Here is a 16,113-nt window from a genome sequence, read left to right on the forward strand (position 1 = left end):
TATCCAGAAAAATACCTGTCTACTCTTTTTAGAATCTGAGTTTTAATTGCACAAAACAGGATTCAGCAGGCATTCATGGGTAGGTGGCTAAAGAAACTGGCAGTGGCCAGAGATACATGTCAACTATAAATGTCAAGGGTAAACGTAAGAAATCTATGGCTTATTTATTTAGTTTGACCACATTTCCTACCATTTTTGTTTCTCTCTTAAGCTCTCGTTCATAAACTTCATCATGGACTTTTGGAGAATTGTGAGCCGGCAGAGGGAGCCATGTAGTCACAAGCCGCTTACTCTCTTTAAAATGATGTCATGAGGACTGAATGCAAAGCCTTTCTGTTATTACTGCCAATGAAGAAAACACCCATCAACCCTCTTGCCTATGGAGTGTTTATGTAAGGGATCAAAACACTCCTGGGGGGACATCCATTGGCCAATTACCAAGGGCAGAACAGAACATTATTTATCCAGCACATGCTGGAATGGCTCCATGGGATCTGTCCTAGTCTATTGAAGAATTAAACGATTATGTGAAAAAAATATTTATCTCAGAGATCAGAGGGATTAAAATGCCTGTCTGGAAAATAGGATGCTGATATAAATGCAAAGAATATTTTGGTTTGGCCTTATAAGTAAAATATGGGACTTGTAGCAATTCAACAATTAATCTTAGTAAGATGAAAGTAAGCTTTGAGACTTACAATGAGGTCTGTGATATTTACTTTTGGAATATTTTTTCATAGTTAATTTCAATTTGTTGATATGTTAATTAAGACTGATTCACACTAAATTTAAAACTATCCTCTTGTTTTTCTTTTGATTATGCTTGAATTCTCAGTATCTCTAAATTAAAAAAAAAATCATTTAAATGCATGGCACTTCTTGCTATTAAAATACAAATAACCTAATATAGCAATGATTAAGTGATCTAACACTTAAAAAGATTTTGCTGCATTTGGGAGTTCTTTGAAGTAATAAGGATTTTAAGTCTCATTTATACAAATGAGAATTCGTGTTGTACTGCTTTTTTACTTTAAAGGTAAATAGAATTTTTTCTTCAGTTTGCATTGTGTCTAGGACACATCTGATAAAAAGGCACATTGCCAATGTCCCTTTGGAAGGTTAATTAAATAACAAGCAAATGACACACTGCCCCCAATTTCTAAGAAAGGTCAAAGAAAAAATATTTTTATCATTATTTTCATACTGTTTTGAATGAATAAGATTAGAACAAAAGAGTTTATAGAGGTTCACATTAACAAATAAGCTAAAAAATTGTCAGATGTATTTTTCCCCTTATTTCTTCTTGCTAGGATTTGCAATAATTTTACTTAAAGACCAACATCTTTTCCAGAAAATTCTTACATTAAGGAAATTACAGAAAGAAGACATGAAAGGCATGTGTAGAGATAATAGAAAAAATATTTTGAAAGTATAAGTACTATTCAGGGGAACTGTATCAAAGAGTAGTGATAGGTGAGAAGATGTGGAAGAATTCAGCTAGACCTCATTAAACATTTGGCCTTAGAGTCTGGAAAAGGAGAAGTGTAGGAAACTACAACCCACATTACTCCTGCCTTCCACCCCTTCCACCCTTGTCCTTCATTTATACCTCCAGTAACATCAAAGGAATTGACAGGGATCCCTTGCTTGTGATTTTAAGATAAATAAACAAGCCAGATGTGGTGGGATGTGCCTATAATTCCAGTACTCAGGATGTGGAGGCAGGAGGATTATTGGTTCAAGGCCAGGGTACCTACTAACACTATAAAGATGAAAAAGGGAGAAGGGAAGGGAAGGAAAAGAAAGGGAAGGGTAGAAACATGAAGGAGGGCAGGAAACAAAAGAGATGCTATCTCTTCTTGTCCTATTCGCCTAGAAGTTGAAAATCTTTGATCTATAGAAAACTTTAGAAACATTATAAATTCTCCTTAAAATATAGACTAATTCCTAAAATAGTAGAATAAAATATTTGATGCCAAACATCAATGGAATCAACAGGAAAATCAAATTTAAAACTTAAAGATACAAACAAATATATAGGAAAAATGAAATACATTGAACTACCTTACAAATGCATTGTCATCCAAAACTCTACAATCCAGTAGTAATTTCCAATAAATGAAATATATTTATTCATAGAACTGCTATAAATTGGAATAAACTTACATCTATTTGTCACCAAATAAGGCAAAAAGAAGAGTCTCTTCAAAATTGAAACAGGATGCTAAGATTTGAGTCTTTCATAAAAAGAATTTAAAGTAAGGTGAAACATGTCTTTAATGATTCTAGTATAAAAAGTCATTTTTATATCTCTAATTATTCCTATAGCAGTGAATAGCTGTCACTGCAAGTTAGTTCAAGTGTTCACCACTCTAAAAGCAAAACATCTTTCACTATTTCAAGGGGACCCATTTTCAGCTTTATCAACCAGATGGACAACTTTGTAGAGAATGAAAAAAATCCTGAAAGTGTCTGTCTCCCTTTAGATTTCTGAGAAAAAGTTTACAAGGACACTTGCCGTAGGTACAGATGCTGAGCAGGTGAGGGATTCACCCCATCTCAAATCTTATACACCTACAACTGAAGGTTATGAGCCTCAGAACTCCAGATGCTCCAATATTCCTTGCATCTTATACTTCAACTGAGTCCATGGTCTCTGAGAAGATCAAGAGAGAATATCCTTCAAGAAAAGAAAGAACTTGAGGGTGTAACTACTTCTGTTTTCCTGTATATGGACTCAAGGTAGAATAATAACTTTTCACTGAACCCTGGTATTTTACATCTTTCCATGGGAAATGGCTTGCCCTTTAAAATACATATTATAAGTCAAGCTTCTCTTTTAGCAATTTTAGGACACTGTTTTGGCCACCTTTGTCCTACCCAATTTCAGAGTGGTGTATACTTTGTAGTGTTTCTGGTTCTCCCCCATTAGATGATAATTCTCACATCTTCTGCCCCTTTTACTTCCCCGTTTCTTTGTCCAGGAGACCCCCATCAACTTCTAAGAATTAAATAACTGGGACTAAATGGAGTGAAGGTTTCAGTTTCTGAAGGAACATGATGACAGCAATTCTATACTCTCCAAGCCCTTAGCAAAATTCTTGTTGTAACTGAACAGAAATCGAAATTCTCTTAAAGGTATTATGTTGATATAAGCATTTGAGAAACTTGCCCTGAGAAAACCTATAGAAAGTCGATAAAATCATCTTAAGCTTGGTTTTCTAATAGAATGTGATTAACAAACTTCCTATTAAAGGAACAAAAGGATAGCTTTAGCATGTCCAGCAAGGATAAAGAAAATCCAAGATGCAGAATGCCACAAATTGGTAATATAAAGAAAATAGAAAATTCAACTGGGCTCCCATCAAAAATTATACCAGAGAAGACACAATCTAGCATACAGATAATAAGCTCAACGCTTATTGTGTTATTTTTATGCTGTATACCTAGTGATTTCCTGAAACTGCAACCTTTGAACACTCCTATTATTTCTGGGCATTCTGCCTCTTAAGGAAAGAATTGAAATTGTAAACCTAGGATATTTCAAACTTGGTAGGTCATTTGTTTAAAACAACACACAGCTAGAACTCAGTTCAAGTTTGATACATATTTGTGTCTTGCTTGACAGCACTGCAGATCCCCTTTGCTGTGCCTTCCTGTTCCTCTCCACAGAAAGAGTGCAGTAAGTTCTGCCCCACATGGATTGTGACTCATGTTGTCAGGAGAACCTGCTGAGAAAAGAATTCATAAAACTGTTCTTACATTTATCTTTCAGATCAGACTGCTTTGTGAAAGTTCAGACAAAAATATGAGGGAAGATGTTTACACAAGTTTTATAGACTGGTGTAAGTTTGTTCAGAGCGTAATCCTATCCTAAATGTACCCCCACTACAAACCAATTTCTCAGTATAGTGTGACACTTTTTTTTAAACTTGGATTTCATTAATTTATTTGGAAGATCATATGATGAGTATTCCAACTTCTCACAGATCCATAGCTATTATTTAGAAAAATAAAGCTAGATTAGTGCTGGCCATCAACAATCCTTTCATAAATAACAGCACTGGAACCAGTCAGATGGACTGAGACTAACACAATCTAAGGTAGTGTAATGAAAAAGTAAATAAATCTTTGAACCTACTTCTTTGCTCCTCCTTCCCACTCCAATGTCTTCAAAGCACTCAGGAGAATATGTAACATATCAAGTAATCTGAGAAATCATCCCAAAGTATTCTGTTGTCTCAGAATGAAGCTCTCGCCCCTGAGCACTGGACCTCGAAGGCCCTTAGCCTTCATTGAGCATTCTCCCTCCCACAGATTGTCTTTGAAATTCATTGGTCAGAGTTACTGCACCCTGTCACATTCTGTCCCTACAGTTCTGCCAAATTCCCTGCCTGGAATTCACCCCACAAGCCTTTCTATCAAAATCTTCCTCATTCCTCAACTGACAGATGAAGTTCACATCTCCTGTGAAAAATTCCCTAGCTGTGACCACAAGAACGAAATATTTCCTCCTCTGCCTTCCAATACCTGTGCTTCATATCAACCTCAGAAACTGATGATTCATCTTTCCACACCATCCTTCTCCATCTGACGACTCCACTTTTCCTATAGACAGGGATGATACTTAGTTCAATCTGAGCTACAAGAACCTAGTACCTAATCTAGAAGATAGTAGACATTTTACAAATATTTGTAAAATGACCAAGCGAATCAATCAAGTATTCACCAGAAATTCATGGGTTTCTTTTTCAATGCAGCTAAAATTAACCTAAGTTGTACTTATCTTTAATTCAGAAAGATTTCTCATGCACTGATTCAGCATTTATTAAAAACCTCTTGCAATGCAAATGGGGAGAAATAAGAATGCTCAGGACATTGGCCTTGTCCTGTGGGAACTGATAAGCTAAAGAGAGAAAATTACAGCCATTGCTTAGATCAAGTGTATAAAGCATCTGAGTATTAAGGGAGACAGCTGGAAGGATTCAGAAAGTAGGGAGGGTCTTATGCATATGGGGTTGCAAAATAAAGAAATGAAGGAAAAAATCATGTATTATTTTCAGTGACCAAAGTGCAGCTCAGCTTTGCTTCAGCCGAGAAGAGAAAGAAAGAAAGAAAGAAAGAAAGAAAGAAAGAAAGAAAGAAAGAAAGAAAGAAAGAAAGAAAGAAAGAAAGAAAGAAAGAAAGAAAGAAAAGAAAGACAGAATCGGTGCTGGTGGTAGGGGAGAAATTTTCTATTAAGTGATAAGGTCACCAGATCTGTGGATTTAACTGGGGCCAACAGGATAGACAGCAAATGGGAAAGTGAGACCCTGTTATGCTGTCACCAAACACAGCAAGGTGATCAGTCACATTGAATGTATGCACCATTGATACGCGACACTGAAAATGTCCCTCTATCTCTCTGTCTTTTCTTCTCAAACCTCCTAGTCCTGATTAATCATGAGAAGAGCACGAGATAAATCCAAGTATAGTGATATCCTAGAAAATATCTCACCTAATACCTTTTCCAAACTTTCAAGGGCATCAAAACCAAGGAAAGTCAGAAGAATCTACAGCCATAGACAACAGAAGTATAATAGGTAAAGCAAAGCAAATGCAAATAAAATAGGTACAATATAATAAAAAATACAAATACAAATAAGAATAATATAATGTGGACTTGAATAACTTAATAACTTATTAGTACTGGCTTATTAATTATAAAAAGTGTGTCATACTATTTAAAGTTATAGACAGTGAGGATTAATGAGTATGGAATAAATGAGAAGTCTTGGTGGCATTTTCTCAAGTTTTCTGTGATTCTAAAACTGTTCTAAAATACAAATTTTATTTTTGAAATGTGTAACTCGAACTGGAATGTCTTCTGACTTAAAAGTATTATTATTAAGAGGAAAGCCAGATGTAAAGCAGGGCTTGTCACAAATGCACAAAGTTTCCCAAATGTAGTGGAAGGTAATACTGATATACTTCTGTAGGTGCAACCTATTCAGGCTTTGCTTAGCAGCAAGGTCTTTGTGACACTGTCGAATAAGGGTATCAGTCCCTGCCCCAAACCACCTTTGTCCCTCTCAGGCTCTACTGTGCCTCCTCCTTCTCCCCGTTCCCGTTCCCCCGCCCTTCCCCCCCCCTCCCCCCCCCAGCCTGCAGTGAGTCAGGCTCTTCTGCAGTTACAGAACAAACATGTGGATGAATTTTTGTGTGTGTTACAAGTGTTCCAAACAAACCCAAGCAACACTGAGCCTCATGAGACAGGTCACCCTATGATGACGTGGCAGCACCCTGGAGTGGGAGTAAGCATCTCGTGGAAACCACATGGCTCTCTCTTCAAGTGACGAAGTGATGACAGTCACAACAATTTCTTTTCTTCTTTGTTTGTTCATTTGGTGCCAGGCTTAGGGTTTGAACTCAGGGACTGACCGTTTTTGCCCAAGGCTAGCACTCTACCACTTGTACCACAAACCCATTTCTGGCTTTTGGTGATTAATTTGAGATAAAAATCTTAAGGGCTTGGGCTGGGAAGGTGGCTCAGTGGTAGAGTGCTTGCCTTGCATGCATGAGGCCCTGGGTTCGATTCCTCAGCACCACATAAGCAGAAAAAAAAAGCCAGAAGTGGCGCTGTGGCTCAAGTGGTGGTGTGCTAGCCTTGAGATGAAAAGCTGAGGGACAGCGCCCAGGCCCAGAGTTCAGGCCCACAACCTTTGACCCCTCCCCCCCCCCCAGAAAAAAAATATCTTAAGGACTTTCTTGTCCAGGCTGACTTCAAACCTTTATTCTTAGATCTCAGCCCTATTTGTAGCTAGAATTAGAGGTAAAAGCCCCCGCTGCCTGGCAACAATTTCTATAGTTCCCCAGTAGGACCAGGTCTGAGATAATGACCTGCTCTGTCAGCTATACATGTCCCAATTACCTTATTTGTTTCCTCTTCTGGAAAGATCTCAAAGTTCGTGTCAGCACCTTAAAGATGGATTTGAAGTCACAGAGTCACTTTATCTACTTACTCCTTTTATTTTGGTCACATTGAGGAAATTTTCCACCATGAATGACCTCTTTGACAAGTGTATTGGGATGCGTAGCACAGGCTTGTCTACTGAGACAAGCCCTAGTATTCTAAACTACAGTAACAGTCGTGCAAGATTTAACTATCTATGTTACAGTGGCATTGGAAATGCTTTGCCAGTTTGAATGCACAGAAGGAATTTAAATGGCATGAACTATATAAATATTTCATTTTCAATTATCTAGTTCATCTTACTCTCCTGATACTTACATGTAAAGATGACTGTTCTTTCCATGATCTGACAGTGATGTGCCCCTCCCTCTAATGGGTCCAGTCTTCTGCAGGCAGGCACTTTGCTTTCTCATCATTGTCTCATAGCACTTGGATGTACCACTCCCATTTGTGATTTGGGACAGTGGAATGCCAGCACTTACATAGTTGGATATTACCATTTGCATGTTAGGGAATGGTCTAAAGACATCTTAGATACATACCTAAAATAGATACATTGGAGATACATGCCTAAAATCGAATGCAAAATTCATCTCCTCCCTTGCTTCCAAGACAGAAAACAATTTTGAAAATTCAATATTATTGAATTAAATGCAAGATTAATTTAAAAACATGCAGTGAATATAGAGAAATGGGCAGAGTCATGCTGGAAAATGGTGCTCTGGCTTTCAAATGTTTAAGTGACATCACATGAACCTGATAAAAATTGTTGGATCCAGATTTCAATTGTGAAGTTTCATTCATCTCAAGATCAAAGCAAGCTGCTTTCCTGTCACTCTATCAATGTTGATCTTATAGCTAAAGACATCCCAGTAGCTTCCAAGATGACAGCATTGTTAGCCAGTTCTCCAACCTGTACTGTACCCTTCACAGTCAAGGAGATGGGAAAGGGGATAATCTTAACACTCAGCAGAAGAAATTAGAGAGGAGTAGAGGAAGTGGATAGAAATAGATGCATAGTCATTTTTCTTGAAGAAAGAAGCACAATTTGTGTATATTTTTAGAATGTTCCTTGCTATCTAGAAATCTGTTAAGTGTTTCTTGAGTTGGATAAATAAGCCACACCCTTACATGGAAAGCAAATTGAGTTAGCCAAACAAAAGAAACCAAGGTTTAGAAAAGCAAATGTGACAGAGACCTAGAAGACCCACAGGGAAGGATAAAAGTACTTTAAAAAGACCACAATGTGGGGGAGAATGCTCCATGAGAAGCCCAAATATTGCCTTTTCTCCCTGGGCCTCCACTTTCCACTCTACAGAAGGACAGCATGGTTACTGATTTCTTGTCAAGACAGCTTCACAAATCTGCCTGAAGCTGAGTTAAACGAAAGTGGAGGGAAGGTGACAAGGACAGGTCATCTACATGTTTCTTGAGCCCAAGCACCTGTAAGCCTGACTTTTCAAATCCCATGGGGAGGAGACCAAACTTGAAGTAGTTTTATCTTCAATGCCTTCCACCCCTACCCCAGGTCTCCTCAAATCCTCCTTACCCCACTCTGCAGACCTGGGTGTAAATGGGGGAGGGATGGGCTTCACACTCCACCCAGGCCTATTTAAAGCAGGTCCACACAGGATGTGCTTGTTCTAAGCATTTTCTTTAAGTGTGCAGCTTCCATTTGCCCCGTTAGCACCCCTGCCTGGTATCATGTCCATGTTACAAATGAGTGAAGAGACAGAGTCAGCTACCGGTTTTTTGAAGATGGCACTGCTTGTTAGGGCTGGGTCTGAGGTTTGAACTCGGATTGCTTGTTCCTCAAAGTGGTTTCAAATTGGGTTCCATGAATTGCCACGGTCATCAGCTTACAGGACTGCAAGTCATTTTACAGGTCCTATTCTTGCTGGTTCCAATAACTATGCCCCACCACCCCCCAATAAGAAACAAAGCAATTTAGCATTCTTTTGGGGCCAATTTGATTTCTTCTTTGGATTATTGCTTCTTTGTACTAATCGCTTAAGTCTGAGAAGAGATACAGTATTATGGTCACATCTATCACTGGGAAAAAAGAACAAAACTCAGAGGATAAAATGCCTCAAGCATTTAAAGATTCATCTGACCTATCAATTTCTGGGTACTGAAGTAGCTAAAAATCTTTTTTTATAAGAAATCACAGTGAATGATAAGAAAATGATATTTTTGAGAAGTAAAATATCTGGTTTGCACTGCATTAATGATAGTAATATAAAACTAATAGGATCTGCTACCCAACATTCATTTTCAGTAAGCAGCTTTGTTTAATGTTCACAATTCCACTGAAATCAATAGTACTTGCTTTTCTCTCATCAGTGGAAGGCATTTGAATTCTGGTAACACACACACACACACACACACACACACACACACACACACACACACACACAATGGGGGTAGAAGTGAGTCAGCCATTTCCTGCCCCAAAGTTCAAATTCACTTTGCTTTTCTGAAAACATGATTCAAGCAATCCAACAATAATTTAATTGGCTGTTCTGTAAATTACAGGCTGACCATCATATAAACAAACACTAGAGGAGTACATGGAGACATTCAGTCATCAACTATCATTTTGTTGATAATCTGCAGAACTTTTTCCTCATATAATCATAAAACATTGTGTTACACTGGATAATGGAAAATGAAGTCTGTTTCTCTACACAAACTTTAACTTGTGTCATTTTTATCTGTAACATATATCTTAAGTTTATGACTCATATGTACAGTTGAACAAATGGAATCAGCACAAAGTGTCTACAATTCAATAACCTGTCTAACATCAGTGTTTATGAGAAACTCTGGTTTGAAGTGATGGGAGTCTGGCACAGTAAGGCGACATGGTAACTGATAAATAGTGGTATTCAAGGGAACCAGTGTGACTACAGGGAGGTACATGAGCTGCAGGGCTGTTTCTTAGTTCTGCTGCTTGATACATCTTTAACAGGCTTGAGAAAAAATAGAAAAGATAGTTTATCTTATCTAAACATAGCACAATATTTTGGTAACTGGAATTAAAAGGGATGATAGAATCAGGATACAAAATATGGCATGATGGCATGTTGATATAACAGCAACAAGATTACATCCATCCTTGGAGGCAGCAACAAGATTACATCCATCCTTGGAGGATGGATGTTCTATTGTAACAGAAAATTCTGTTAAGATGGCAATAGAGTTATAGCATCCTATCAGAGTGGCCACACTGATTCAAAAGGCTTACTATTTCAAAGAGAATTTTAAAGAGCAGTATCTGGAAAGAAATGAATAAGCCTTACAAATTTTGGATTTTATAATCAGATCACTATTTGTCAACAACCCGCATGGTAGCTAATATAATTTTGGGTTGCATTAATAATACTAAGCTTTCCAGGATGAAGGAAAGTTCAGGCATAATTAGAGTTTCTATCCCCTTCTGATCAAGTCACACTTTAATGATCAGGTTGACGTGGAGTGGTGCATTTCTAAAATGATTAGGCAAAATGGAGTTTGTTAGGAGATCAAGAATGAATGAGCAAGTACTAAATGCAAGCCTAATCACACCAAGAAAAGACCAAGTTCTAATAGAAGTCTGGAAACATTTAGATATCTGTCACTTAAAGAAATTTCCTGTTACTTTGTATGTCCCTCCCCTACGGTATAACCCCTGCTTTCACTGTATTTGATGTTGGTATAATTTGTGGAGGGAAAGGGGAAAAAAAGCAAATCATTTAAATAGGGATACAGGTGGACCCATTGCAACGAGATGTACAAGTTGTTATGTCGAAAAACGAACTTTACAACTTTGGCCGGGGCGGGGGAGGTAAGGGGGAATGGGGGAGGGGAAGATGGGAAGAGATGGGAAGGGGAAACAAAGGAGGAGGCAACAATGCTTGATAAGAAATGTACTAATTACCTTGCCCATGTAATTGTAACCCCTCTGTACGGTATTTTCACAATAAAAAAAGAAATTTTCAAAAATAGCAACAAATAGAACAAAAATTTGTAAGTATATATTTCAATGGAACTCAGTAAAGAAAAATCTTACTAGTAGGCTTCCAAGAAAGAAAGTAGAGATCTTCAGGAAATTATTCTTTTGCCAGCAGTAGAGTGCTGGTTTATTTTTCCCCATTATTTAAAAATACATTTGTGCTGGACACTGGTGACTCATGCCTATAATTCTAGCTACTCAGGAGACTGAAATCTGAGGATCATGACTAAAAGCCAGCCTGGACAGAAAAGTCCATGGGACTCTTACCTCCAATAAACTACTCAGAAAAAGCCAGAAGTGGTACTGTGGCTCAAGTGGATGAGATAGAATCTAAGAGGCTGTGACCCAAAAGACCTGGTGCTCAACTGTGACATAGAGAGAGACATAGGGAGGAGTAATTGGGGGACCAGAACTCAAGCAGATGACAGTTCCGTTTCCTGTGAAAAGAACAGTAGAAGTGAAATTGATTTGATGTGGAAAATGTCAAAATTTGAATATGATAATTATGATCTCATGACATCTTTGATCTCCATGAGAGAGATCTATGACACAAGAGATAGGCATGCTATAGAGGTGATTGGATATCTCATTCTGGCCAATAGTTAGACTTGGGAAAGTAGAGTAACCTGCAACTTTTGATTATCTGTATCAACTTCAAGTCTAGTAAATTAAAATCCAAGAGAACATGGCCAAACTTCAGTCATCACTTGGTAATTACCTTAGTTAAATTTCCTTTACTACTCTGAGTACTTATATTGCTATGAATAGAAACATGGCCAGATGAAGTAGACCTATTCTGACTTTTAGAGGTAAGTGTACTGGATAATCCAGAAGAGTACTCTGTGCTAAGAAACCCATTCCTAAGTTCTTCTACTTATATATTATATTTGCAGCATACAATATTGTCAAGTGAGCCGTAAATCAACTGACTCACAGACCAAACCCTACCCCACACCAACAATCCAATGGGTCCATTGGTCCACAAGGATGACCTTTCTTTAGAATTCAGCTCAACTGGTGCACAATTCTGGAGGGAAATTATATTTGTAGTTTTCCATATAATAAGGTTCCTCAGAGAATTAACTTACCAAGAGAAAACATTTATTTTGGTTCCCAATTTTGGATGTGATACTCCATGATTATTAGTTGGCTTATTTGCTTTTGGTTTTGACATTAGGTAATATATAGTGAGAGAAAAACCACTCACCTATGGCCAAGAACAAAAAGGAGAAGGGACCAGAACCACACATTCCCCCTTCATGTGCATGCCCACAGTGACCTAAAGACCTCCTATAAAGTTTTGTTTCTCAAGGGTTTCACCATCTCACAATATAGAGGTCTTTAGTACAAAGATCTTTGGGTGATAGTTACCCAAACCATAGCAGTAACAAATGTAACATCTCAATAACATTTCCTTTGTCTAATCATCTTTCTTAAGATTGAACCTTTCTAGTATGCTCACCAAACACCATATGTTATTTTTTGCTTAATTTATCTTAAATATTCATTTTTAGACCTACAGGACAGATAGACTGAACAAAACATGCAGATTTGGCTTTCTTTTTCTTCCCTCAGAAGCTGATGCCTCACAATAAATTTCCTGGATATAAATGAGTGACTTATATGACACCCTGATATTTTCTTGAGAGAAAATTTCCTTAACTTGTGACCACAAATGCTTGCCATAGGATGACAGTCTGGTGAGGAAGAGGTTGAAAGGTGAGGTCATATGAAAAATGTGTAATCAAACTATAACTTTCGGAAATGCTAGGATCCCACATTCTTAGCCTATCTAAAGCTAAATATGCGGAGCAGCAGCGTCCCTGTGGGGCTCTGAGTTTAACATTTTCTGTTATAAATAATACTGTTTTTTACTCTCTGAGGACATGAGAACTGTAATACTTTATTTGGCATAAGCCAACCCAAAAATAGAACAGAGGAAATAATTAAATGAGTGAACATAGATGCTTCACTGTTGCATTCATGACAAAACTGATGTGTCTTGAAAATACAAAAGAAAAAATTCATCGGGAAAAAATGGCCATATTTATCTTCAGACAGAGATGGATGCTTTGTAGTTTCAATAATTACCTTGGAATAAACTACAGTGTTGAGGGCTACATTATTTACTACAGTCTTACACACAAGCAAATGTGGTATTTTATAACTTCCTAGGAAGGAAGTTGACTGAGAGCAGCCATTTCAATGGGGCGATTTCTATCCCACCTCCCTGAAAAGCCTCCAAGTCTATAGAGAATACAGAGTGGAAAATTTCACTCCTAATTTAGACATCCTTCCAAACTCCAGACGAAGCTGCTCATCTGGCTTCTCTGCAGCTGAAACGGAGCTGGAGAGTGCAGAGATGCAGCACGAAGCGCCAGCATGGAATCCAAGCGCCAGCATGGAACCTGAGCACTGGACCAAACAGACTGCCTCGTGTCAGGAATATTTTTGTGTGAGAAATAAAAGAAGCTTTCCTTGGAACAAACGTTGGTCAAAATACTGATCCACTTAGATGTTATTTTAGCAGTTCCAGTTTTGAGGAAAAATTTCTGGAAAAAATGCCTGAATCTGAACTGAGATCCTTAGTTTCTTCTAACAGCTGCTACAAGTTCAGCAAATAGTAGTCTGATTAGGTTTCTTAGAGCTATTACTGACATAAGGAAATAAGGTGACATTTTACACAAAACCACCCCCCAAATTCAAGTTATTTTTCTTTGCATGAGTCAAGAAAAAAAATGACAACATTTGCCAACACTGCCAAGAGTAATTAAAGATTATGGAAAAATCTCCACAAAGATAATATGTGACGAAAGGTAAAAGAGAAATCTTTTGTCATTACTTTGAAAACTGACTTCCCAGATTCTTAGACCCTTAGATATTACTTCTCCAGTCATCTACTTCACTCTTGAATAAAGCATGCTTTAAACAGATTAAGTGTCTTACTGGACATCACACCACTGAATAGTAGAACTGAGAACTGAGAACTGATCTAGCATATGACCAGCTGGATGGTCTGTGAGCACAGATAGGCTCTCAGCTGTCACTCATCACTCAGGACACCCAAAACAGTACCTGAACAGTACCTTTCATGGTGGGCGGTGTGTACACACTCTGCTTCCTTTGCTTAGGGGATGCATTCTGTGACTGTGGGCAGAAAAAAAAAAAGAGCAAAAGTGTCAGATGTACAAATAGGACAGTACCTACAGCTCTGCCAAGGTAAAACACAGCACCACATGCCACAGACATTTTTACTGTCCCTTTGAAGAACTATAACTCTAATCAAGGAGAGATTATATAAATATGAAATAAGGTTTAAGAGATATATGACCCCAGATGATCTATTTTATAATTTTTAAATCAATTATTGTCATGAAATTACTCCTTTTACTTTCTTATCTAGTTAAACTAGTTTGAACAAAAGAGGGGAAAAAAAGATATATTTTCCCTTTAATTTTAAAATGATAAAAATGGGAACATATACCAGAGTAAAAAATTACACTCTATTCCAAAATGATATGAAACTATACAAATAGTCATGTTATTATATGTATATTTTTTTCGAGACTCCAATCAGATTAGGTCGCAAAGACTCCTTACTAGCATGTTGATTTATATTTTAATGTGGCAGTGTGAGGGTCATAATGAGATTTAGATTGTGGAGCAATTAATTTTGCTTTGAAAAATCGAGTGTAAATAGTTACAAGACATACTGTTGGGGACAAGATTGTTCTAGGCTTTCCTTGTGCCTTGGACAAGACATAATGATCAAAGTTTGAAAGAAATGAGAAACTGTTTCATAAAGTTATAAATTGAACCCAGACATCTTTCTTTTCACAAACTAAAACTCAGTTGCTGCCAAAGTCACTGCTAAGGCTTTGGTATTTACTAGTTATGGTTTGAATATAAAGTGGTCCACACAGGCTTGTGGGTTGGGAACTAGGTCCCCAGATGTTGACACAATTTCAAGGAGTGATGACAACTTTAAGAAGTAGGAGCTAGCTACAGAAAGTAGGTCAATGTGGGCAGGTCCTTGGGAATGCCTAGCATCCTCCCTTCCTGTCAGTCAGAAGATGAAGAAGCTCCACCACATTCTCCCACACCCATTTTGTTTTGCCCAAGAACCCATCTGCCATGTGCAACCATGGAATGAACCTAGGCACTAAAGTAAATATTTTCCCTATTAAGTTGTTTATGTCAGGTATATTGTTATATCAATGAGAAAGCCAATCAACACATTGCCTCATTCCCATTGAAATAATGATATCCACAAGACAGTATAATGGAAATGAACTTTACAACCTTGGGGAGGTGGGGGAAGAGGGAAGGAGGTAGGGGAGGGAAGAGATAGTAGGAGAACAACAGGGGAAGGGGTACCTATGCTCGACAAGAAATGTACTCATTGTCTTACTCATGTAACTGTAACCCCTCTGTACAGCATCTTTACAATAAAATAAAATTTTAAAAAGAAATCTTAAATAATAGAAGCTAAAAATCTTAAAAATTAAAAGTTTTTTTAAAAAATCTAGCAAACAGTTGTTGAACACATATCACCTGAGCAGAGTATAAACTTCATTCTTTTTAAAATTATTTTTGTAGTGCTGGGAATCAAAGTCAAGACCTCAGGCATACCAGGTGAGTACTGTGCAATTGCACTGTACCTCAGAGCAGTGTAAACAAATTTCTTCACAGTAGAATGCTTTGACACTGCACAGTGAAGGCAGGTGACTCTACATCAGTGGTAAATGTTTGAGTAATTGACATTTGAAGGGGATTTCTATTGCTTCAGTAATGTCAGGTTGGTTTTGAGAAGCAATCACTCTTGCCATTTCATATAAATCCATATTAATATGTCACAGATTTTTTAAAAGTCTTATGAGATGTTAGTTGGTATTTTATATATTTTGTTTATTTGGTATTTTGTTATTATATGCTTGCTCTTATGTAGGAAAAGATTATTAAGCATACAGAGCATCCGATTTAATAATTATTACATTTCTAAGTACAAGTTTGCTCCTTTCATATTTTCTACATTCTATTTTATCAGTTCACCTTGGAAACCCAGGTTGCTATTTTCTATCTGAACTTCCTGGATAGGTGTGAAGGAGGTACAAATGACTACTGTAGACTTCGTATGTGAATGAACTCCTTAGTTCTGGATACCCAA

The 16,113-nt window shown here is 37.5% G+C and overlaps 1 protein-coding gene across 1 annotated transcript in view; it reads right to left on the bottom strand.

Moving 5' to 3' along the window:
• Ppp1r1c (protein phosphatase 1 regulatory inhibitor subunit 1C) overlaps positions 1 to 16,113 on the bottom strand; it is a 112,203-nt gene that overhangs the window by 23,323 nt on the left and 72,767 nt on the right. The window contains exon 4 of the mRNA XM_070031353.1: positions 14,033 to 14,093. Coding sequence (XP_069887454.1) covers positions 14,033 to 14,093 — 61 coding nt within the window. The remainder of the gene's footprint in view (positions 1 to 14,032; positions 14,094 to 16,113) is intronic.

This window comes from Dipodomys merriami, unplaced genomic scaffold, assembly GCF_024711535.1.
Source record: "Dipodomys merriami isolate MVZ:Mamm:240054 unplaced genomic scaffold, mDipMer1.0.p SCAF_1, whole genome shotgun sequence".
Lineage (NCBI taxonomy): Eukaryota > Metazoa > Chordata > Mammalia > Rodentia > Heteromyidae > Dipodomys > Dipodomys merriami.